This window comes from Bombus impatiens, unplaced genomic scaffold, assembly GCF_000188095.3.
Source record: "Bombus impatiens unplaced genomic scaffold, BIMP_2.2 scf_0377, whole genome shotgun sequence".
NCBI classification, from domain to species: domain Eukaryota; kingdom Metazoa; phylum Arthropoda; class Insecta; order Hymenoptera; family Apidae; genus Bombus; species Bombus impatiens.
This window is the reverse complement of record NT_176796.1, coordinates 2,010,394-2,036,618: the sequence shown is the minus strand read 5'-3', so window position 1 is coordinate 2,036,618 and position 26,225 is coordinate 2,010,394. Positions and strand designations below refer to the sequence as shown.

The 26,225-nt window shown below is 36.6% G+C and overlaps 1 protein-coding gene across 9 annotated transcripts in view; it reads right to left on the bottom strand.

The window, feature by feature from the left end:
- The window catches only part of LOC100747894 (dystrophin, isoforms A/C/F/G/H), a 445,522-nt gene that overhangs the window by 414,671 nt on the left and 4,626 nt on the right, over positions 1-26,225 (bottom strand). For 5 of the 9 annotated variants that reach the window (XM_033320912.1, XM_033320911.1, XM_012386070.3 and 2 more), the window contains 25 exons: positions 18,666-18,727; positions 18,451-18,543; positions 17,826-17,903; positions 17,652-17,744; positions 17,411-17,500; positions 17,132-17,330; positions 16,889-17,037; positions 13,869-16,838; positions 13,641-13,793; positions 13,077-13,238; positions 12,484-12,786; positions 12,263-12,406; positions 11,983-12,153; positions 11,710-11,892; positions 11,528-11,644; positions 11,333-11,452; positions 9,019-10,422; positions 8,598-8,822; positions 7,880-8,395; positions 7,174-7,811; positions 6,631-6,778; positions 6,110-6,223; positions 5,828-6,004; positions 5,644-5,751; positions 5,163-5,274 (listed from right to left, as the gene is read on the bottom strand). In XM_033320912.1, coding sequence (XP_033176803.1) covers positions 5,163-5,274; positions 5,644-5,751; positions 5,828-6,004; positions 6,110-6,223; positions 6,631-6,778; positions 7,174-7,811; positions 7,880-8,395; positions 8,598-8,822; positions 9,019-10,422; positions 11,333-11,452; positions 11,528-11,644; positions 11,710-11,892; positions 11,983-12,153; positions 12,263-12,406; positions 12,484-12,786; positions 13,077-13,238; positions 13,641-13,793; positions 13,869-16,838; positions 16,889-17,037; positions 17,132-17,330; positions 17,411-17,500; positions 17,652-17,744; positions 17,826-17,903; positions 18,451-18,543; positions 18,666-18,727 — 8,529 coding nt within the window. Of the gene's footprint in view, positions 1-5,162; positions 5,275-5,643; positions 5,752-5,827; positions 6,005-6,109; positions 6,224-6,630; positions 6,779-7,173; positions 7,812-7,879; positions 8,396-8,597; positions 8,823-9,018; positions 10,423-11,332; positions 11,453-11,527; positions 11,645-11,709; positions 11,893-11,982; positions 12,154-12,262; positions 12,407-12,483; positions 12,787-13,076; positions 13,239-13,640; positions 13,794-13,868; positions 16,839-16,888; positions 17,038-17,131; positions 17,331-17,410; positions 17,501-17,651; positions 17,745-17,825; positions 17,904-18,450; positions 18,544-18,665; positions 18,728-25,971; positions 26,220-26,225 lie in introns of those variants that run through there. The other 4 variants (XM_033320908.1, XM_033320907.1, XM_033320913.1 and 1 more) reach the window with 4 other exon arrangements.

Genomic DNA, 26,225 nt, shown 5'->3' with positions numbered 1-26,225 from the left:
CGGGTCGAACGATCGAAGAAATTTGCCACATCGGGGCAATTAGACACGCCAAGAAAACGATAAAGGTATGAAATAAAAAATATCGACTATCGAGTACGAATGACAACTAAAGCGATAATCGTCACTAGCAACAACGTATTCTTAGGAATTCTTGGGACGCAATGAAGCCACGCGAAGACAGGACGTCGCCTTCGATTAACTTCGTAATATGGCTCTACGTAATTTATGCTCTGTTACACTTGTTGGTCTTTTTATTCGATTATTTTTTATGGAAGATTAAATTCCAAGTGAATTCCGCTTTACTGTATATGGTATATACGTTCGTAGATTACTATCTATATACGTAGCTTTGTAAATCAAAATATATTTTTATATACGAACGAATTTATAAAGCATATTAACCACTGCCAGCAACTTGATATATATACAAGTTTTTCGCACAAGTAAAATGTTAGCAAGTAACGTTAGAACGGTTTGGATGAACGCGCGCGTTCGTTTTGCGAGTGAAGTTTCTTGCTCGAATGCGAAGTCGAACGTATCTGGCGAGCAGAATGGAAACGGATATAAGAGGAATGCAAAGCTCTTCTCAGACCGACGTATCTCAGTCGGTTGAATGAATTTATTCGCTTCGTCTAGACCTAGACAAGGAACGTATTTGTATATCTATACGTTCGATCGAATCATCTTACCTTTGAGACCGCGGAATGAAAATCGCGAATGCGAGAACAATAAAATGCTGTTCGTATACGGCGCGTTTGTGGAAACGACGAAAAAATTTTAACCGAAATATCTACCTTTTGCCAGATATTTCACGAAATTCTCGTATGAAACCGGCGAGTACGTGAGTGAATGAGAGTTAATGCAGCGAATCGATACCGAAAAAAAAAACAGCTTCGAAACGAAAATTTAAATAACAATTGCCACATTAGCCTTTAATACAAAATCTCATTGCCGGTAATGCGTAGTCACCATCGAGTTACATATTTCAGCGTCTAACGCAGGCCCCAAAAAACCATTATTTCACTCATCCGTCCACCCCTCGTCATTCGTTCTCTACAACCTATGTACCCGGTGGGATTATATACACCACCACTGTCCTATATTACGCACCACCCACAGACCTATCCTATGAGCATTCATGCGTGTCAGTAACGTATGGCACGACGAAACCACCCCATCAGCGTTGGAAGCTTTTTCGTAGTACAATAAAATTTCACGGCTAAGCTGACTCTTATTAGATCCCGGAGAAGTGCCCTTCTTCTTATTTTCCACGTAAATCCCTGCGAACTTCCCTCGTCTACTTTACTTTCTTCGAACACGTTGCTTATATTGATTGAAATCGAACGAAAAAATTAGTCTCCAAGTTGGAGGGAAGATTCGCTGAGAAATTTTCGAAACATCGCTCTTGTCTTTTCCTTCAAACGCTCCAAGCCTCCACGAATAAGCGAAACGATCCTTTGATTATATTCGGTCAGAGTTAGAAATCTTTGAATTATCGAAAAAATAAAGCGTGTTCAACGATATCGTGTTTTTCTGCTCGCGGCCGAAAGACACTCTGGCAGTGGCGAGTTTGCGCGAAAGCAAATTCCATGGAATAATCGCGCGGCACAAAGAACGCTATAATTCGGTGCACGTCGAAAAGCGATTTTCATCTCGAGATTCATTATTCGGCGGAGAGTTTGAAGGAATTATTGGCAGAGAGTAGAGGTGGAGTGGGGCGGCGGTGACGGCATTTATGATGAAAAGGGCTGAATGCGCGCTTTGATATGCGAAATTCGAAATTCGGGGCAAGATAAATACGCGCGTTCTCCTGCCAAGAGGATTTTGTTCGATAGGAAAGCAGCACCGGTGAGAAATAATAGAGGGTCAGCTGCACAGGGCGGATGTCATTACCAGTCGCCGCATAAAAAGCTGTCTCTCGTACAACAGCCTGCTGCAATTAGCACAGCGTCATACAGTACAATCCCTGTGTCAGCACAACGGCACAACATCCGATATTTCTCATCCGTACGTGTCCACGGTCGCGCTGGAAAATTTTATCTGTATTTTTTATTGCCGCCACTAACGCGCCGCGTACAGCAGAAACACGATCCTACGAATTGTCCGAGTTCGATTCGCTATCGCGTATATAAAGAGAGAAATATCGTCGCGCGATGATCTATGTCTACAACTTTCGCCGTACGATATTTTATATTTGCGTTAATCGTAAATTATCGTGTGCGATACGAACGAAACGTTTAACTTCTAATGCGCTAGAAAATCCATATATTCGGCGAATTTACGTTTCCATCGTAATAAACAAATAAAAGAACAAGAGGAACAAAAGATTAAACATCTCTCGCGTTAACGACGGATGCTAAAAGGCGTTCTGTAGGGCGAAAGTTTCCTGCGTTTCTTCTCTTTTTTTACCCTTTTCGATCCATGTTGCTACTCTAGGCAAAAAACGTGACCACAGGAACATGAAAGTCTTAATGAGCTCTCTCGCTAACGAGGAACGAGTTTGTTCAGGTGAACATCCGTTCCTCTTCGTCGACGTACACGCGCTAGGCTAGTCGAGAGCAGCTTTTCTGGGATCGGCGTAATTCACCGTTAACGTGATCACGGCTCGCGATATATCCCGCTAATCGCGTCAGCTCGAATCAACCTACAATCCGTTTTCACGTCGCGAGACTGCTAAATATTATGTCGCGCAAAAGCTACCAAAAGCTCATTCGGTTAATCAGCTTTATTTTCTCATGTACTGTCTGCGTCTACTACGTACTACACGACGTACTACGACTCGCTCGGTTACTCACTGACGCACGAATTAACGAATATCCGAATGTTTATCGATTAACGACGGATCCTTAAATTTCTAGCATTTTTGGCTGCATCGATATTCGCTAATACATTGCTGAATTTGTTAGATGTTGTCACGCATATTATCTTCTTACTATATTCCACTCCCCTTGTCTTATTTCTTCTAAAAAATTATTCAAGAGACTACTTTACTCTGTTCTATAAGAACAGAGTAATCGTAACAAACCAGAGACTCGGTCGACTAATGTTACGCATTTGATCACGATAAGAGACGAACCTCTGGGAGTGATTCGATAAGGGAAAGGCAGCATGAACGTATCCCTTCTCTGCATTCCTTAGGGAAACATAAAAAGAGACCGCCTAGATTTTTTTCCTAATCGATCGGGCACAAGAAGAACTCGCTTATCCTCTCTTACGTATCAAATCAATGAACTCCCAACTCCCAACGACTATGAACCGTATGAATTTCCATTTACATCGAACTCGAACATTCCCGATGGCGACAGAATGGAAAAGATACTAAAACGATTAGCGAGGGACACAGGATATAAAAGAGAATAATAAAAATAATATTATTCCAGAACATGGATCAAAAGCGCCAGCTTAATCCTTTTGTAGGCCCCCAAACTTTAGTCAAACGAGCTTGATTTCATCTGTATGTAACACCGAAAGGTCTGACAGAGGCGAAAGACAATGGAGGAAGGAAGCGTTGGAAACAGAGAACGAAGAAGAACAGAGAATAACGAAGCCTTAGCTATCTTCAGCCTGGTGGTGTTCTACCACGACTACATTAGGCGGCTTATCCGCTCATTATGCGGCCCGACGATCGCGCTTATACTACAAACCGTCGACCTTTCCGTTAAGCTCTCCGCTTTTGGATCAACAATCTCACGTTCTTCCTTCCTGAACCCGCCGCGATTAAATTCAACGCGAATCTGAATCATGCGCACTGCTGTAAAATTTTAATTCAGCTGGTTAATGGTCCCGTACCCGACGAGGACTTAAGCCTTTTAGTAACAACGAGAAGTTTTAACGATTCTAACGTGCATTAACTCGGCCCAAATCTCACAATCTCGTTTGGAAATCGGCCTCTAATTAAAAGACGACACTACTAGCAACATTTCTCAGTACTGTTTGCGGATTATGTACTCGTTTCTTTTCCCTTCTTTTTATCTTAAAATGAAAATGTACTTTACGTAATGTTCTCTGCGATATACCTTTAACGTTGTTTCATTTTCCTAAATATACTTTTCCAGTACTTTTGTTAACGATAACACGGTTTCCTTCAAAGACGCATATAGCGACAATTAAAACGACGATTAGATCGAACGATCAATGCCTAAGTACGGATCGAGTTGGAATTTTTGTGATTATTTATTCGTTAAAGTATAAACGAGAAACATGGCGCAACTTTAAAATCGTACAGGTTTATTGCGTCGATTCGTTTTCTGTCAAAGAATTCGAGCACGAATCGTTAGAGTCCCCGATTAAAAGGACGACGACACGGCGTAATTTATCGCCGTTGACGATTCTGAATGCATACATCGATCGAGGAACGAAAGTAAAAAAAAGGGAGTCCCGCTACTCGGTGAAAAGACTGCACTTAACGTGGCGGATATATATCGTTGTACGGGATGGAGTGGAAGTGATATGTGGCCACGCTTACCGGACCGACTAAACGTACTATTTATTGTTCAGTTGCCAGCTTCCTCGGAAAATCCTCCAACAGTCGCAAAGGCACACTGTTAGCAAGAGTTAGAACGGCTTTCATTGCTATTGAATTTTTAAAGGCCAACTGCACGCGACTACTTTCTCTACAAATTGCCGATATAAAGAAACCTGTTACGTGTTTGCGAGATGCACTTCGGATATACCGTTTAACTAATAACATTCCATATCTAAAATTTAAATTTGGAAGAACGTTACATTTAAAAAATGTTTTACATCTGCTTTAGTTTCAAACACTTAGAGGCTAGGAAAAAGTAGATACATGCTTATTTTAGACAAGTAAATTGTAAAGATGCTTAAATACGAAATAAATGTTGAAATAAAAATGTTGAATTAAATAGTGGTTAAGAATTAACAAACATATTTCATATTCGATGTACCAAGTCTGATTCTATTGTATCGAATAATACTCCATCTTACGGCAAACGCCAAAACTAGATAACATCAAATTCAAATTGAACTCCTTTCCCGCGCATAAAATATGAAGCGCGATACGATATGACGAATCATGCAATTAACATCGACATTAGCTAATACTAGTCGTTAAAAACATTGTATTTACGCCGATATCGTCGGAAAAATTACATTTATAAGATAATTTCTTCGTTTTAACGATCTAAATGTAAAAGACTCACCGATTGCTTGTGACGCCGGTCCAGCTGCCACTGTAGTTTTGACCTCATGACTCGATGATTCTCCATTGTTCTTTACAAACTGCCAATCTTCTCTTAGCTTTTTCAACTTCTCCTATTAAAGACACAAGTGGTAGAACAAAACTGAACACGAAACAGAACACAAAGCTGAAAATAAAAATTATTAACGCACGGTCTGCCCGCACGCCAGACCGTTAGTTCGAAAACTGATTTGTCAGAGCGCCATCTTTTAAACTTCAATTGTTCTACAGAATTAAAGTATGAACATAGTAACAATTACTTTTTACATAGTTGGTACTTCGTCGTAACGAAATATTCAAATATTTAAATAGTAAATCTTTTATGCAGATATAATACAAGTTTTGAAGCAGACAAACAATTTGGTGAGTGAAAATTTATTACAATTTATTCTTTTTGAAGAAAATTATATTAAATTTACTATAATATAAATTATTCTACTTACTTGTAATTCTACAGAAATAGGCTGTTTCGCAGACTCGCATTCTTTTTCTAGATTAGTATAATTCTCTAATACGTCTTTTACTTCCATTTCTCGGTCTTCGACCTTAGTCTACAATATAAAATGTTCTTAATTTATTTTCTGCATAAAATATTGCATTGCATTAAATACATACTTTCACACTTACCATAACGTTATTAATAATTTCAGCTCGTTCTTGTTGGGATAATTCTCGGGATATATTAATTCTCGTTCTGGTTTCCATAACCCACGTCATAACATTATCCAAGGTACAAATATATTTTTTAAGAGATGCAAGTTTATTTTCGACATATTCACGGTGACTGGAAAGGCTTGTGTTAGCCTAGAAAATTAATTTTTAAGTAAATTACTTAAATTATAATCGTTTACAATTTTACGACACATAATATTTCGATTTAATGTATTTCAAATAAATTTAATATGATACCTTATCCATATCTGCAAGTAATTTATTACATTCATCTTCTCCCGAAGGTATACCGTTTTGATTTATTAAATTCTGTAATGCTCTCTTACGGGAGAAAAGTTCCTCTTGCCTGGCCTAAAGATGGTAATTATTTTAAATTAACATTTTTTATAAAATCCATTGTATGTAAAGAATATTAATCTAATAGTAAAAGGAGCGACACAGATCATTGCTATTTATGTCTTGGCACACTGTAGATTGTGCAGTCATGGTATGGAAGATATTATTAGGTTCAGTTTCAATTTATTTGATAACGTTATAACGGCTACTACTTCAAGATACATATTCTATGATCAGATATTCGATAATAAAAATTTATTTAAACCGTTTATAAAAATAATAAATAATTCAGTCTTTACACAAAACTGCACAGTGAAATTATAAACTAATATATGTTTTAAGAACATGTTAAATAATTACAGTGCCACGAATATTAACAGTTCATCTTTATGAAAACTTTTAATTATTTTAAATAAACTTACCTTAATTAGTGACAATCTTATTGATAAAGAGGTCTCATCTGAAGGATTTGCTGCTGACACCAATAAAGAATTAATTTGTTCTAAAATGTTATGAGCGCTTTCTAAGATTCTGCCTTCATTGTTCACTTTTTTTTCCATAGCAAAACTCCTTCAAAAAAGTATATAATTATTAAATACAATTCTAAAAGTATAAAAACTATGCATATATAAGTAACAGTGGTCTAATTTTTAAAAAAGATGTTTTCAAAAATTAAAATGTATAAAACATCGATATACAAAAAAAACGTAAGTACAATACAATTTAAATTCTAGTTAATTCATGCTTCTTAATTTACATAGAGGTTATTCTGAGTTGATCACTACAGCACCAAAGGCAAATCACAACTGAAATAGCTCAGTAAGAGAAAAAGCTTTGCCTTCAATACTACATACATACCAAAAACTTTGAATTGCTATTTCGTGTATTAACACATGAAACTCATAAACATTATAAACAATCTATTTGATAAAACAATATAGATTATTATTGACATTTTTACATACTTTTCTTTTCGTGTATTTATGTCTGTTACAATATTTTGCCAACGCCGCTTTATCGTTTCAATCGTTTCTCTTAGTTCCACTATATCTTCAATTCTAGCACGACTTAAAATACTAGCACTTGAAACATTAATATTATTCATGGTTCGTTGCATTCTAGAGATCTCTTGCTCCAATTCAAATATCTTCGTTTTTGATATTTTATTCTGACCGAGAGAATTTAATTTTTTTAATGACTCTTCCGTTTTATCCATCCAGTCGGAAAACGTTCGACATGTGTTGCAAATTTCTTTCCACTTTTCGTGACATTTATTCCAACGATTATATCTTTCCACGTAACTTTGGTTGACATTTATCCATTCGTCCCGTAATTTATCACTCAAACGTCTAATTTGTTCGGCTTGCTCTCTTCTCAATTGCGAAGCAACATTTTCGAAAACAGTGTTGATCTCTTCAATACTCGGTTTTAGAATATTTAATGCATTACTGATTTTTTTCAGACAATCTTCTTGACTCGAAAACATTTCGTAATCATCGCCGTTCAATGGTATAGAATTTAGAGATCTTGTCACAGTTACAACAGCCTCTCTGATCTTATTGACTCTTGCAGTAAATTCTTGCATATCAACTCCTCCTAAATCCTAGAGAACATAATACCAATATAAACAAGACTCCTTAACCCAATCGAAAATAAGATGTATAAACATACCACTTCAACTTTCTTGTCTGTCACATGCTTGTCCTTATCCTTGCTACCACTAAATCTTTTAAATTGTGAACTAACTTCTTGCCATCTACTATTGATACTATATCGTATAGTTTCAGAATATCCAATATTTAATCTTTTCAATTCAACAGCCAAGTCGTTCAATTTTTTAATTTGTTCTTGTTTAGCATCAAATTCTATAGTAAACGATTCTAACTGGCCCTCGTAGTTATTTACTTGTTCAAGTTTCAATGGCACATCACGGAACCAGTCTTCAAACTCTGCTACTATGTTATTATACTGTCGTAATAGTTCCTCTGCTCGTTGCGCTTGTGTGCGTCTCGTTTCTATTTCGGACATAACTTGATGCCATTTACTTCTTAATTTATCTTGATGTTCATTTTTTATCTTCTCAGCCCTAACAGGATCGGATATGTGCACTGTCATGACTAGACCATCGCCTTTACTAATCAACGCTGCTGCATCTGGTGCAAGAGTACTAACTTCTGCTTTTAGTACCTGAAATACGCACATGTATTAGGATTAGGAATATATATATACCTGAAATTACGGAAATATCGGGTTAAATCAGAAATTTTTCTCCGGTTCTAGGATAGGGATCTCAATCCGTTCCGACTCAATTCCAGCTTCGGGTACACAAAATCGCGTGTAGTACCTGATATAATGTAATTTCAGATTTTTAGAGTAACACTATACAAACCTCCAGTCGCTTAGTTGGATCTTTTTCATTAGTAATGCCACCAATGCTCATCAACATGACATCCATCCTATGTAACATCCGTTGTGCAGCTTGTTCAAATTCCAAAATACTTTTCTCCAAGCCGGTTCTGGATAAACTAGTTGAAACTTTGAAAGACCTCTTCTCACTAGAAAATTTTACTTCTGCTTTCTGTTGTATTTCCTGTGATAATTTTTCAGCCTGTATCTATATGTAACAAAATTATAAGAAATTTTATAAAGTATTAAACTCCTTCATATTATGTTAGCCTTCACCTATTATTATGTATCTACCAAATATTAAAATTATAATTGCAATTATTATGCACGAATTATATTATTAATAATACATAACATATACAAGGTAGATCTTACAATGGCAAGATATGTGTTATTAGAATTACCTTGCCCAAGAGGTGCTCAACATGCTCTCCTAAATTTAGATCTTCTTCATCTGAGCTGGAACTTCCAACATCAATTTCCGTGTCATCGGAAAAAATTAAAACATCATCTGTTTCTTTATCGCTTCCATAGAAGCTTTCACAATCTTCTAACGTATCGTCTTTTGAAATACTTCTAGTACGTCTGAATAACGATAATTTCGTGTTTTTTTCATCAACATTATGATTGGTAGTATTACGTGATTTTGAAAAATCTGTATCTTTTTTCAATGTCAATTCTTTGCCATTACTGTGCTCTTCCCTGCCTTTTCTAGGACTGATCTCTGACGTGACAGAAAGATCAGCGGTACATTTTGAGTTTAACTTTGCGTTCATTTCATTATCTTCAAGTATAAGGTATTCAGCTATGCTATCCGTATCTTTCCACATGGAATTTTTTTCAAATCTATTTACTTTACACGAAAATTGCGGACTTCTTATTAACTTGCGATTCGAAATTTGATTATCCGATGCGTCATCCTCAACATCTAATTTAAGAGTTAATTTTTTAATGCTTTTTGCCGAATATGGGTCTACTGTTCTTTTCTTTTTTAAAATAGGAATAAGTTCTCTTTTCTTATTAACAGTTTGATTTCCACTACTAACTGCACTACATATTTTTACCCTAGATTCTTTATCTTCTGTATCAGTATCTACTGACTCTGGTTCTGTTTCTGTGTCTTCAATAATCTCTACTCTTTCAACAACTTGTGGCATTAATCCTACACTGACATTCGCACTTGGTAATATTACGTGATCTTCGGGAGATGCAACTGATTTTATTATTTCCATTTCTCTCACTTCAACGATACGGAAGGGATTCATCTGTGTGTTATAGTCGAACGGTTTTGAATCTGTTGTAATCAGTGTATTAGAAGAAACTTGGGAAAACAATGTGCTATTTTTAGACAAAAAGAATTCTTCATCGGTCATATACACATCTGTATCAGGGGATGAAGAAGGTGGATCGTCATCTATATGAACGACTTGTGGCTGAGAAGTTTGAACAACATCGGGTACAGAACTCATATCTAATTTTCGTCTAACAGTCCTACTAACATCTACGACTTTAGCTTTTACTTTCTCAGATTTGACGGAAGATTTCCGACTTCGATGAACGATATCAACTGGTGAACTTTCAGGTGTATGTATAACATTACATTGACTTTCATCAAATGCAGGATTAAGATATCCTATACCATATACCTCCTCATTTTCATCTATCAATTTATTTTCTTTTTTAGTTAGTTGCACCGAAGTTTGATCCGGCTGTTTAGACAATTTAGTGCGTCCATAATTGTCTCTCCCCTTAGTTTCTCCCACCTTACTTTTTATTAATAAATTGTCTGTGATTTTGTGGATCCATTCCTGTGAAAATATGATAGGTAACAGAAAATTCATGGACAGGCGTTAATTGAAAGAGCATTGTTAATAGTGTGACAATATCAAGCATGGCCAAAATGAAAGTGACAATGCATTTCATTGTGCAAACAAAGCTTTTTCTTTGCGTGTATCCATCACCAGTATAAAAATATGGAACACATTTCTGTTCATTCCTTATTCGTTGCTTTTACAAATCATATTCAGACTTCCATATAAAATTCTATACAAGGGGAGAGACAATATCATAAATAACTGATCAATGACAAGTATTTTCCATCCACCAAAGTCTATGTCTGCTTTTTATTATTAATGGCAGTATTATTTACATAGATAGAGACACCTCTTGGACAGCTCCATAACATTCACGAATATGTACCAATATAACTTATATATAATATTTGTACAATAATGTGTTAAACATGTACATAGTATTAACAATCAAACTTAAGAGGTAGAAATACATATAATTGATTTACACATAAATCTTTAAAAGACTCATTATATGCTTTAGTGAACTAAAAAATAAATGCGAAGCAAAAGAATTCACGAAAAAATAGTCAGAAAAAGAAAGCTTTATTAATAAAACTTTAAAACCTCAAATGTGAAAGATTGACGTATCATATCAATTATCATTTTTAGTGGAATTGAAACATTAGTTTATAGAAATGATATAATCATACTCTTAATACATATATATATATATATATAAAAAAATATATATATATATTGAAAATTTGTCTTAATGAGATATACGTAATGGTACTATAAAGCACAAGCATTACATATACCAGATGTTAAGATAAAGAAGAAGCAATACAAGCCATGAGGAAACAAGCAATGAATGATATGAATAAATTTATTTTACGAAAATATGTACATATATAAATACACATACCTGTATTCTATTAGATATATCCTCCCACTTCTTGCAGACATCTGAAACTTTCGGATAATAGGTATAACGTTGAAGTTGATTGATTTTTGGTTTTGCCTCGATCATTTCACTTTGTACAGCCTAAAAATTAATCATTGAATAAATACATAAAGTAAAATCCCATTTCATGTAGCGCAATCTTAAAATATTGATTACTTTGCATTGTTCAAAATGATTTTCCGTTAACTGATCAACTGGAACACCATCCAATTTATTTAGCTTTTCCTCTACTTGCAACAGCCAAGCCGTTATTTCATCAACATTAGGCTCTTCCTAAAAATACAAAAATTTGTTCACCTCATTTATTACACCAATTTCTTTATATATGATGGATTTACCTCTGAAGCATTACATAGTCTTAATCTTTTTTCTGTATATGCTAATCTTGTAACAACGTCTGATAACTTTTCTTTAAATTGCTCTAAATACATTGGGTCACAAAGTTTCGAAAATTCTTCCTGGGAATTTAGCAACTTGTCTTTCACAACATTTAATCGTGGTATTACTTCTGTCAGAGTTTCCTATTTAAACAATTTCATAATCATTTGTTTTCATATAAAGATTATTAAAAATCATGGAATCTAAATTTACTTATGTATTTATGCACTTACTCGTACATATATTGCATTAACTGGAAGATCGGGCATATTTTTTTGTGTATCTAATTCTTTGTTAATACTATCTATGGACATATTAATATAAGACATATTTTTATACATATCACGTGATAAATCCAAAGCAGTTTCTAAACATGCTTTCGATTCAGTTATATGCAAACCCAACTGTAATAATGAAATATAAATATAATAACAAATATAATGTATAAACGGGACGATTGTACACAGAAAGCAGTATTACCAAAAATATACATTGATATTAAATATGTATTACCTTGTTGTACAATTCTTTTAACATATCAATACGCCGAGAAAATTTTTCTGGTTCAGTGACACTTTTTTCTTCAACTAATTTTCTACCAGTTAGAATAATATTTTCTATCTCACTTTTAATTTCACTTAATGTTTGATAAAAGCGCTATAAATGAAAAATCAGATTTTTCACAACTGGAACATCTATGAAAAATAAAATTTGCGAAGTATATAATTAATTACCAGACAATGTTTAAGTTGACCTTCAATAGCTTCTGGATCTTCTGATGATAATTCTAATAAACAAGTTGCTTCTTCTATTCCTCTGAGTTCTCGCAGAGCTCTGGATAATCTCGGTTCTAAATTCGTTGGACATCGGAAACGTTGGAACTTCTTTTGAACTTCTGAGAATTTTTGTTCAATAAGAGTCAGTTGTTCTTGCAGTCTAAATGCAGCTTCTTGCTTTCCAGAAGCTTTGTATGATTCGATTTGTAATGCCATTTCTTGAAGCGTCGAACGCTGATGCTCCATTTCTTCCATTAATTTCTAAAATATATATACCTGACTCGTATAACTATCATCACAAAATTTAGATCTTACTCTAAGTCTAGTTCTTTGTTTATACATTACAAATCTAATTAATATATATTTTTACAAAATACATAGATAACATTTTTATCATGCTTCCTTGAAGCAATGCTTTATGTACAATGTTTATTAATATAAGAAAAAAGATGAATTTAGTACACATATTATGTTTACACATTTTTTATACATTTGCAGGAACTTTCAAACATACGCTTAGTAAATGGTAAGAAAAAGTTTCACTAACAGACCTGATAATCATGAGGCAAATCATCAGCAGTAAGGTCGCAGTCAAGACGTGCAGTTAGTACAGAATCTATTTGCGTTAGGGAGTGCTGAAGGGCAAGAATACGTCCTTCTGATTGTTGCGCTTGCTTCACTGATCCTTCCAGCAGCTTTGCTCGCTGCCCTGCCTACTCAAAATATAATTCTAATTTTCTGTATAACTTAATTAAACAACTTTGTTGAATAAACTATTGTTTAAATGTATTTACCAAACTTAAACAATTATAAATATATAAAAATTTATCGACTTAAAAATATGGGGAAATTTTTAAAAATTCACCTGAATAACATATTTTCTTTGTACAGCATTATGATTTCAAACATATAAGTAAAAAGCTTCATAATTCATACAAGCAAGAGTAATCTTTCAAAGCAGAATAAAAAACTAACATCTTTAAATAGATATGTCTAAGATAAGTACTTAAGTTTTCCTTGGCAATGATGCATGCAGTTAAAAATAAATACAACTTTTTGTTATGAACAGAATCAATAATTCAAGCATTATGACATTACATATAACAGTGACATACCTGATTATTTAGGCTCTCCCAACGACTCGTTAAGCTTTCTACATCTGCTTGAATGGACTGCGTCATGATATTACTTTCAATCAACTGTTTACCAATTTCTTGTATCTTTTCAAGCCTTATTTCTGGATGATTTCGTATGTAATTCTCTAAATCCTTTTTAAAACAAGAATTCATTACTTTTCATACAAACAATAAAAATTTGCATGGTACTATAACGTGTAAACTTACATCAAGTTCCTCTGATATTTCTTCAGCATCTGCAGCACTTTCTGTCGATCTCTTCAATCGTTTATCTAATTTATCCAACCAATCACTTTCTTGCGCAACTAAAGCACGGAATTCACCATATTCGTGGCTGGCATTTTGTAAATGTCTGTATCGTTCATAAATACGATCTGTAACATCTGTCCAGCGAGCATTTAAAAACGTAAATCGTCTACCAAGTTCTTGTACCGAAGATCCTTCGGAACTTAACAATTTATCATTACCCATCTCGTTAAGATTTCGAAATTCTTCTACTCGTTTATCTATTTTTTCTTTTAATGACTGATATCGGCCACGAACTTGAAACAGTTCAACCGAAGATGTTATTTTAGTTTCAACTGGTATTTCCTTTTCTAAGGTCGACAACCACTTTGTAAAATCTTCTATCCCATTTATTATTTCATCATTCTTTTTCAATGTATCCTCATATTTATCATTTAAACTTTTAGCACCGTCAACAATAGCATTCCACTTATGTGATACAACTTCCAGCTTATTGTTTAACACATTCGCAAATTTTGGTTCAGAATTTTCAAGTAATCTGTTTGTAGAGATTTGAAGTTTTTCTATTCGAGGTTTTGTTTGATTTATATCCTCACAAAAAGATTGAATTTGCTTTAATTTAAATTCCATACATTCGATATTATTTGACACATTATCTTTCGATAATTCTTCTAGATACTGATTTGATTTTTCAAGCCAACTTTGAAGATCCAAGAGCTCGTTATTAAATACCTTTAAAGTCTCTATATCTCTCAATAAGTTTTGTTGCCGTTCTTCTAATATTATGGGTATATCACTCCATTTGGTGATAAGATCTTGTAATGCATCTTTAAGCCTTTGTCCCTGAGAATCTCCACTGGTTTTCATTATTAGCTCGTGTCCAACACTATTTACATAATTAAAATTTTCTTGATGCTCATTCAGAGAATTTTGTAAATTATTGAATTTTTGTAATTGTTCTGCCATTGTCTTATCATCTGACATCACTATATGCTCTGACAATAATGTACTCTCCACATTATTAATAAAAGAAGTAAGATTAGCAACTGCATCCGTATATTTCTTTGGTGGTGTTTTATCAACAGCATCATTTAATTCGGTTAACCTTTCGGACAATATTTTGTACAATTTGTCCCAATTACGAACAAAAGTTTGTATATCAGCATTTAAATTAACAGTTTCATTACTACCAATTTGATTTTCCGACAATTCTTTGATTTTTTCTAACAATTTTTTAATGCGTTCCTCGTGAGATTTCATTGACTTCAATTTTACCCTGAACGGTTCTACTTGATTGTTTCCTTTATTCGAATCAAACCATTTAGTATAGCTATCTAACATTAAATTTAAACTAGCCAATTCCGTTCGGAATTTTTTCACTTCTTCTAAATATTCTATACGAGTTTTTATTTCTTCAAGCCGATTGTTAGTTGCCATCCAACAATTCTGTATGTCTTTGATTTTTGTTTCCTCTGCCTCGACCGATTCATTTGCATCTCTTAGTTCCTCGAGAAGCTGTTTCCCTAAGTCTAAAACTCTGTTATAGTCATCTTTATGTGCCTCTATATCAGCTATTGTATCATTGTAAACGACTTTTTTCTCTTCGATGCTCAATTCGTCAAATACTCCCTCCGATCGTCCAATTTCTAAATCAACATAATCGAGCCATTTATACAGATTATGTAACGCAGATTCAAATTCGTGCTTAGTTGTACTATCTATACGACGTTTCTTCGAATCACTGTGAGGTGTGGAAGCTGCAGTAATTTCTTCCTTATAAGCGATACTTGTTACTGTTTCAGACATCCATTCGTTACCTGTAATCATCGATGTTTCCCTCTCAGTCTTTAGATCAAACTCAAATCCGGAATTTGTTATCCTCTGCGTCTGTACTTCCATTATCTGCCCCACCGCTTCCCAGCGATCTTGCAAATTTTCGATCTTTTCTAATATGTTAATACACTCTGGCGAAGTACTTTGTCCCTCCAGTTCTTGAACGGATTCTTGCAAAGACGTTAACTTCCTTTGATTTGCATCCATATCCATTTTCAAAATTTGTAATTTTTTAATTCTTTCCAACACTTCACCAATCTCGGACGCTGGATTTGCTTCCATTTGTTTTAACGTGATCTCAGTTTCGCTCAACCATGATACCAATCTTTTGTAATCGTCATTAACATTTTGCCAAAGCGAAGAAAAAGCTTGCAAACGTTGCCTCCTTTCTTCTTTCCATTGACAAATGTGAGTCCATCGCTCTCCGAGAGCAGATAACTGATCTTCCATTTGCGCGTAAACTGCTTCAGAGTTTTCTTCGTCCACGACAACTACCATGTTTCTCATACCATCGACGATTCCCTGTTGCGCTGCAATATCTTGTTCTAGTTCGTTTAACAGTTTTAGTTGATCATCCAAAGCGGATTGATTTAGTTCGATCGTTGCCATTAGCGATATCCTATCTTCAGTCCTCGTTAACCACTGCCGCAATGCATCTAACTGGCCTTGTTGCATTTGCATAAGAACCTCGTGAATTTTAGTTTGCCTTTCCATCGCTCGCATTCGGAGCCCTTCCCATCGAGAATTTAATAACGACATTTGAACTCGAACTTCGTGCTCCTCGTCCTTGTGTAAACCACCTTCTGCTAATAATCTCGCACCTTCCTCCAATACAGCACCGACTCCATCCTGATGTCCGGACAATTCCACCAAAAATGTCTCGTGTTCGTGAAATTGTTGCTTCAATACTTCTAAACTAGATCCAGGTTCTGGAGCGTGATTTAATTTATCTTCCGCCTCCAAGAGCCAGGTCAAAACTTCCTCTAGAGCAACTTGATAACCGCCAAGTTCTACAGACACGTTCGTTGCGAGACTCATCGGCCGCGACGTTGGCGTTCCAAAGTTTGTGAAAGATAGAGTATTCTGCAAAGAAACATTCTTAAAAAGATACATATAATTACTAAGCTACGCGAAATCAGATCGAATACCTCTGCTCCTGGCGTCGTAACCGGACTACTATCACTCGCTACTGATAGATCCAACTCGCCTATATCGTCTCCAGAATGAGGTAATGATTGGAAAAGACACATAACGTACATCATTATTGATTTTTTATCCGGCACCGATGTATTCACATCTGTTACAACATACAACGTATATGTCAGTCTTAAACTTTATAAACTAGATGTTGGTAATTAGTACAGATATTAATAATTTTTAATTTAATTTACCTTCTGGATCCAATAAACGTTCGATATCTAATTGTTCTTGGGCAATACGAAATGCATGATCTAATCTGGCATTCGGATGTTTACGCGCTATGTTATTGAAATCGAATAAATGTGGTTTCCATTTATGAAGAATCGCATTAAATGCCAGACCATCCGACCAAGATGTCGTGAAGTTTTTAATGTCAACTCCAGGGTAATTCTAAAAACGACATGCGTCTCAAAAATTTGTTACACAAACAGCAAAAAACAGTTGATTTTATCCTTCGAACAAGATTTCACCTGTGAATTTTGACGACACCATGCCAAAAGAGTTTTCTCCAGATTTGTTTGTTGCAATTCCGTCATTAAATCCTTCAGATGGTAATGTACCTAAATAAGCATTTTCATTTAACATCGGATAAATGATGTATTATACGTCTAGTTACAACGTAAAGTTACATAGACGATAAGTAATAAAATCGAGTTCAATATTTGCTGATAAGCTTTATTCTCAGTAAATTGACCCAGCCATAAAACTGACCTGCCAGTGTAGAATAATACTCCATACTAATCCGAGTGTTAGCTTAGGATTCCCGTCAACTATATCGTTGCTGCTAATATTTACGAGTTTCACCTAGCAGAAGTGTAAAGTATATCAATTAATTTGCATCTCTTGTACTTTCTCTCATAATTGGGTGCAATGTTAGCAACTCACGTTATTCTGCTCGAGAATTTGCAAAGCTTTGTTAACGTTATTCAGATGATGAACTCTCATTCGACCGCGTTCTCTTTTCTGTAATAGATAAATCAAGACAATGAAGAAAAAAGAGATAATTAACGTAGGCATACAGGAATGTAAATAGCCAATATTTAAGCGGCTGTAATTATCTCTATGTAGCCGTAGTAAAAAAGATTGATAAAAAGTAGAAAATAAATCATAAGTAACGCGATTTAAAGTGAGATTATATAAAGGAAATGTTCCGAGTGACTAAAGTTGCCCGTGAAATGACACGTAAAGTGAATCCGCGTAACGACGCATATTTTTCCCTCGGAATACTCTTACGCCTACTGTGCGTAGATAATCCGCACTCTCATGCAAATATTCGTAATACTCGATAGGCGCACCTGCTTGGAATTCTATTCGTACACTTCGTAATGTAAACACGAGACGCGCTATTGCGAGGACTAGTCCTTTTAAAAAAAGAACAACTGTCAGCGGAATGTTCAGTAGATTACATCATATGCGAAATAAAAATATCGCTTATGTCTCGTTATGGGCTGTCGCGCCTATGCGTTTCGATTATATAATCCTTTACCTCTACTGCGAATTCTTTACTTACGTAGGCTTTCGACGTAAGGACTTCCAACAGCGATAGCAATCGATTGCCATCTCTTAAGTCAACGAATAAATCAGAAATCGGCTCGTGGTGATTCTGTATAAAAAGTTTCAATGAATATGCATGTTTGATAAATAATTCTTATATTAATGGGATCGCGAAGTCTTATTCGGATAATCCTTACTCTTATTCGTAATTTTAAACAACGTAGTACATACCTTAAGCAACTGTGAATTTATCCATTTCGCAAACGTTTTCTTTTGTACGTCTTCCCGCTCATCTGCAATACACGTATACGATAATCGTTATAAAAATTGCGGAACAATCGTTTTTAATTTACAAAGGTCAATATATACTGTACTCGTATCGTTGAACATACATTTGTAATTTAACGTGTTGAGTTCATTAATAATGATATCGTGTTTGTTAACAATCAAATAGCGTTCAAAGCGATTACGATAATCATATTTTCAAGTAATCGAGGAAATGAATTAGGAAAATGGAAGAAAACATTACGTATCCGATGTATATTAGTAATATATTTATCAGAGATGGCAATGTACATCGTACGACACATATTATTTTGGACGATTTACGTAGAAGCAAGAAAGTCTAATCTCGCGTTATCATTCAAAAGAAGGAGGAAAAAAAACGACGAGTTTTGATTTAAATATCTTGTTTCTGCAACAACAGCAGTAGTTTCATTGTCATTTGGACACCGCCGCGAAATTATTGTCGACGTGGCAACGACGGCTCGTCATCTATCGCGTTGACACTCATTGACCCCGGTAAATGCAGCAGTAAACTCTTGAAATTTAGGTCGACCAACAGAAAGTCATAAGCACGATGCTTAAATATGTACCTGTGGCCGGGTTCTGTGAGGCTAGCGATTTTTTACGAGTCAGGAGAATTTCGTTTTAGAGCCATACGATATCACCAAGTTGGGATGAGTAACCATCCGCTCGAAATCCGAGGACCAACGACAAATCTTTGGTACGCCAACTACTGGAATGATTCACCGTGTACTTTGATCAGCACGGTTGTCTACTCGTTCTTCCTATATCTACGAGAGTCCTTTAAAACCTGACGCAACCGCATACATTAGCTCGATTTTTACCAGAAACCAGAATATTCAGATTCCGATCATATATTACTTTATACCGATCGACGCTGCAAATTCTTAATCGAACAAATAATATCGTCCACGCATCCTCTAAATCGCCTACGCTCTCTCCGAACTATCGTCGTTCGTCATCGTTTACCTCTTTTACTTTTTTTTCGTCCAATGCTTGGAATTATTGGCAAACGAAATATCTAGACAACATTAAGTCCATGGATATCAGCAACGTTATTAGTCATTGAAACCGTATCAGAGTGGTTGGCGCCAGGCGATCCAGAAAGCTATGCATTTTTCGGCCCACATTTCTACAAATAAGCAAATGGAAAAGAAACGCGACAAGCATGCGGACGTCACTGACCAACGATGAATGAATGGAACGAGCGTGCTTATCTTACGTTCGCAAGGATAGACGATAGCAGAGTGAACGAAAGGGGAAACGAGGGGGACAGAAATCGCGAATGGCGATCACGTAGCCGAAGCAAAGTATGCCGTAAGATACGCGCACGAGAGCGTGCGTCTTTCCTGGCCGGGTATCGGCCAACGTGGAGCCTTTCCTTACGAAACCGTGCCGCTTCCGAATATGGTGCATCGAGTTCTTTCGCACCGTCGTTCGATCGCCAGTTTTCTTTGCGCGATCACCGTGTCTCCACCCTCTGGTTCCCCGCCGTTTTCTGCCAGAAAATTCAATCGTGTCACGTAAATCGCGCCACTTCCTGCGCTCTCGATCAGGCCAACCTACGCAGCCGAGAGTAACGACCACTGGAACGATTGTTCGATGGTGATGCACGTTAGACACGCTACACTAATAGGACGTGGTATTTACTCGTCAAGTCGAGAAGATCAGTTAACTAGTTTAAAAATATCTTCTTAATGGAAAACTCGCCTTTCGATCGGAACGATGATTCACGATAGAAATGGAAACGAAAGAACTTCTATCATTTGCGGGAATTTTATTTACAAGATATTGCAATTCCAAAGAAGATAATCCGTCGACTCGATGTTTGGAGTAAAGATCGAGTAAATAGTTTGCTGTCTGGTACAACATTTGGGATTCATCCTAGCTGCATAGTATTCTAACGTCTTGGGTCTTATGAATTTTAAAAACATGCTTCCTGTGTCGCTGGAAAGAATTCAAAAGGATAGGGTTTCGAGGCATTGTTTACGAAAAGAAGATGGTAGAGCGACGACAAGCTTAGAGACGGTTGTACATGATGGATGTAACGGAATTTCAGAGCTGAGGTCATCCAGCTTTCATGCTATCAAACGGGAAACGTGGACCTTAACATTGTCGCGAATACCGCGCAGTCTTTCTGTTAACCGTTACCGGTTGTTTCTATGCCAACGACGGAATGTAAGCAGATTTTTCACGTTAACTGGTAACATAGGGTCGAATTAAGTCGCATCGGAGAAACGAGTAAAACGCAGTTTATACTGACTCCTTTAAATTACAAGATCGAGTACAGTACAGAACCGTCGATAAATATAAATCGAAGCTCTACGAACGAAGAGATAAGCCGCTTCAAGAAGACAGTGAAATTACCTTGACCGGTGTCCAAGTGAAAACTACTCCGGCGCGAAGATATGTACCTTAAGCAAATAGAGAACTACTTATGACTCGACGTTTCGCATAATACAGTCCCATATATCACCGGTAACAGCAAAATGCAGAGTATCGGTGGAAGCTATGCATCCGAGCCGTGAAACCGTTAAATCAAATTGTTCCCGAGTCTGTCGGTTTCTCTACTATCTTGGAAAGGTGCGTATCGTCGGTACCGTATTAAAAACTAAAAGTTTAAAGGGAAACGAAACAGCTGTGTGCACGTGTCGCGCAAACTATTCGTAACGAAAGTCTATCCTTAACGTTCGGTAAAATCCAAAGATGGATTCGAGTGTTTATATGCACATGCACATCTGCTGGCTCACTTTCGTGGCAACTAACGTAAACAACGGTGGCCAAGTATGAAGTACGCGAGAGAGTTCTGTGTACACGACACTATACCGCTCCGAGATGTGACACAGAAAATTGATTACCTTCTGATAAGGTTAAAACTTTACTCCGCGAAATAGAACGAAATTCCAGTGCACGCTTATCGGAGAACTTTGAAATTGATTTTCGCTTACGCGAACGAAACGAAAGATAAGATTCGCTGCAGCTTGTAGCGTATACAAGTTTCGTGCGTCTCGGCTCCGAGAGTGATTTCCGAATCTGCAACAATTGCCACGAGCTACCCTTTGCGCGATCGCGAGGGTTGAACGAACCGCAAAAGTTCGGCGCGCGTAATGCTGTTAACGTCTCGATAATACGCTACATCGCCGAGAAAACAGTGCCAGCCATCTGAAACCACCGCTAAACTTAGCTAAACTTAGCTAAACGCGCGCTAACACCAGCTCTCCTCTCCGCTATACGCGCATTCATTAGAGCAAATCAACGAAACAAATATTTCGCGGCGAAGCGCCGTTGCACTGACACCTATCGTGGCGAGCTTTCTAAAAAGAAACCTTGCATTCTTCGTCTTTCACGTTCTACCGTTCACGAATAGGGATCGTGACTCGTTTCTCGTGAATCAAACGGCAATAACGTATTTTCCGTGGTTCAAACAATACTAAAACAAGTACTAAATATCACGAGACAAATATTACTTCAAGAAAAGTTGATTCGCGATTTAATATTATTAGGAAAAAGGTAAAAGATCTTTCACGTTTACAGTCACACCGATCTTTCGATTACATCAGTGACCATTACGCCATCGACGGTGCGCTAGGTTTGCAGTATCGTTGTCGCAGCGCGATCTCGGGTATCGGTTACCTCAAGGACGCAGAATTTTTCGCCAGTCGACTACCACTCGCGGGAGAAATGCTCTCCATCCAAGGTATCTTTACGCCGAGGTTCGAACCTCCGGAAGAATTATACGTATCGAGTGCTGATTTCACATCGAGTCGAAGCTCTTACGCGTCGCCATTCCTTGGTGAACGCCAACAGCTTGGCAAAGTCGAATTAACGATCTCGAACCTGATTCTCTCCCTTCTTTTCACCGAGCGTTCTTTATCCCATTGGTGTCTCGGTCCCTCTGCCTGCCTCTTTTCCCCCTAGAATCGTTAAGCGTCATCGAAAAGGGCCGGCGAGAACGAGATGCTCGAAACCACTCGATATCGCCTCTTCATTAAAAAGATGCAAATATCGAGAAAATGAGGCGAGGAAGATCGGAAAGAAGCAACGAAGACTGGTCGTTCCTACTAATACCAGCGTCGTTTTACGATAAATTATTTCAATTTCGTCGTAAACATCACATAACGGTGGGCAACCTTTAACCCCTTGCGCAAGCCGGAAAATTGCTCTATAAATATCCTTAACTTAACGCAGCAGCTACGATTAATGTTTGCAATTTTATAGAACTCGCGGACAACAAAAACGGTCCATACCTCGAAGAATATTTCCCTCGATGTAAAAATAATTTAACCAAAATCTTCCTTTCTTACTTCTCTTACGTGTCATATCTAACAAATAGACGAAAGTCAGAGAGTATGGAAACTTTACGGTTTAGATTGATACATTTACTGGCTTAGTAGGTCAGAAATAGGCCAGAAACGAAGATGAGAGTTAGCTGCTGAAAAAGACCTAGAACGATTTACAAAACACGGTAAATTTCTATCCGAGCCAGCGTGTCCATTTGCCGGATCGAACGCACTTTGCCTGTCCCTATACTCTGCAGTCTGTGCGATTATACGATTGGCACAAAAGGCGCAACGCTTTTAAATGCTTTTCGACTATGAGCCATTCAGAGCGTCGCCTTTTCATTCATTGGCACCAGCCTGAATGCAAGTAGAGTACCGCGTGCACTTTGCAAACAAGCTAACCGCCTAGGATGGCCGTCTGCGTGGCTAACAATCGTTTAAACGAGATGACAATGCGTACTAGCGACCGCGAGGACTACATCTCTTCTGGCGTGTACAGTGGAACGCGTGTCGTTGGCCCTAAACGCACCATCATCAGAAGTTCACAGGTCAAACGAACTGATGGAACCACGTAATATTCGTACAGCGTCCTAGTATTTAACACGTTTGAGCTTATATCATATGCGTTTTTATGGATGAGATATTTTTCAATGCGAAGAAATAAACGGTATCTCGTTATTTTCATTCTTATCGGCAATAGTTGCAAATTAATCGTAATCGTTTAAACGAGGGGAGTAACTAAAAGAGAAATATAACTGAATCTTTTAATAGATTCGCTATAACACATTTAATGAACATTTAAATGCCTGATATCTGGAACATATCGCGTAAACTTAATAGCGATTAACGTTTATAACGTTTCAATGAAAGTCAGCTGTGTTAACAAACTCGAATAGCGTGCATCAAACGCTAGTTAATAGAGAGCCTGATAAAAATGTTATAATGTATGAACACGGAAGACATTAATCGCGACCTGTATCGGATCAGTTACGTGGATTATGCCAAGTTAATCCGTTCTGAAATTACCGATCTGTTTACACGTACAATGTAATAAAATATGTATTTAGTATTATGAATTCGTGGTGTATTATCGTGAAAGGCAACGTTTAGTTAATTGTATCCGTCTATTCATAGCTTTCTATAGACCACAATATATCCTTCGTACTAAATTATAGGCTTAAGAACATACTCCCGAGTATGTTCTCTAAAACTAAGCGTATTCACGTAATCCAGAATTCTAAATCGAACCGTATCGATTCGAATCGAATAAAATCTAGCTCGAACGAAAAGAATACGTTAAATCGAATCGATTAAAAAAAAAAAGAAGATTGGAAAGCATCGAGCTAGCTAGCTCAAAATAGATTGCTTTGGATTGAGTTGGTTTCTAACTAACTGGATCGAGTTCAACGCAAAAATTTATAATGGAAAGCATTGGAAATGCTTGAACCACGAAATCGTTACCTTTGATAAATCTCTTGAATTGAATACGGACATTTGTATGACAATCACAGGTTTTAAAGATCCACAGAACGCCAAAGAATAGTCCGTGTGGTCCATACATGGTCAGTTTTTGTATTCAACGATTCAACTCTTGATTCGTCACACTAGCATTACGTAGTTTTACAATTTAAGCTTCCACGAACGGAATGCGTTTCTTCTACCGGAGATATACAAGCAGTTATTGTCTACAGTTGAAATAAATGCATTGAAGTGAGGAAAACAAAGCGATCCATTATTTTAACAAGCGTACAATGAGCAATTCGTGCCTTAATAAAGGACAAATAATTCTTGGACTAGGTACCACGAAGAAATGTTCGCGTTTTAACTTTGTTCGCTATAAAAATGGATAAATTTTTCAGAAGACAGTATACAAAATTAAAAATAATTCATACTAACGCAATATGATAAAATCGTAGGAGAAAAAAAGATTGAAACTACGCCTTTCGATTACCATGACAATTAACTGGCTGTTTACGTATTAACGAGCCTATTAATGCATCAATGTTTTACACGAATTATTTAATAAACGAGATTTCAGTTTCTTCCACGAGAATGTCCCATTGTTCTCGTACCAGTAATTAGAAATGCTGTCGATGAACAGGTAGTAAACTATAATTACCGTAACAAATTTCACGATAGAAAGATTAATTCTTTTACTATGGCTGATTAAAACAAACATCTGAACAAAACTAAACTGCTAAAGTCGCTGAAATTGAAAATTTCAGCATGAAATTGTTTAATTGAAACGAGATTGCGTTAAATTTGCGTGTAACGATTTCCTTGAATCGTTTCGCTAATAGTATGTTCACTGAACCTAGTACACGAAGCACGCATTCTAATCTAAATGACGCCACTTACGCAGCCTAGTTATCATTCTTGACGTGCACGTGTACCGTACCTCTTTCTTGACGTATACAAGCGTTTCGCGTATATGGCGAATAAATATTTCGAAGATTAGATAAAGCATACCTTAGAACATAGATAACCTCATTGTCTACTGGCGTAGAATACTAAAATAATATATAAAATGCACTATTTCAGCTCTATGCAAAGAACATATTGTAATACCGAGCCCTATACGATGCTTTGTTGCAGATTGCATCCATTTTTGAATGTAACACAGTAAACGTAAAAAGAATATCGTTTAAATCGCAATACAGACAGATAAGAGTTAATCATTAAATAGTCGATTGTTTTTAATGTATAATATTAAAAGTAATCTAGCATCGGCTAAATTTAAATGAAAACGAAGAAAACCGAATGCCGGCTTTCAGATAAAATCCTGAAGGCAGGCAATTCTTAGCTAACATCAAGATGTCAAGGCATGAGATGTGATTGTAAGGTAGATGTATATAGGGACGTTAGCTCCACCCATTTGTGAGACGATTACAAAGTAAAAGTAACAAAAATAAAAAGGTTCGGTGAGTAGTAAAGTCATAATTGCGGAGTACCTATGTAAACGACTTCCATCTTGCTTGAGACTCTGCAGAGACGCAGCCACGGAATCGGCGACGTAACAATATCCAAGGGCACGTTAGTGGAAAGCACAGAATATCACATCGGTTACAGTCGCCACGCTAAGTGGGCTGTCACAGATTGCACAATTTAAACGCAAACACTGGGGAACAATAACGATTGTCAACGACAAAACGAATCGATCTGAATTTCGAGCCGATCTCGACGATGAGGTTAGAATCGCGCGCGC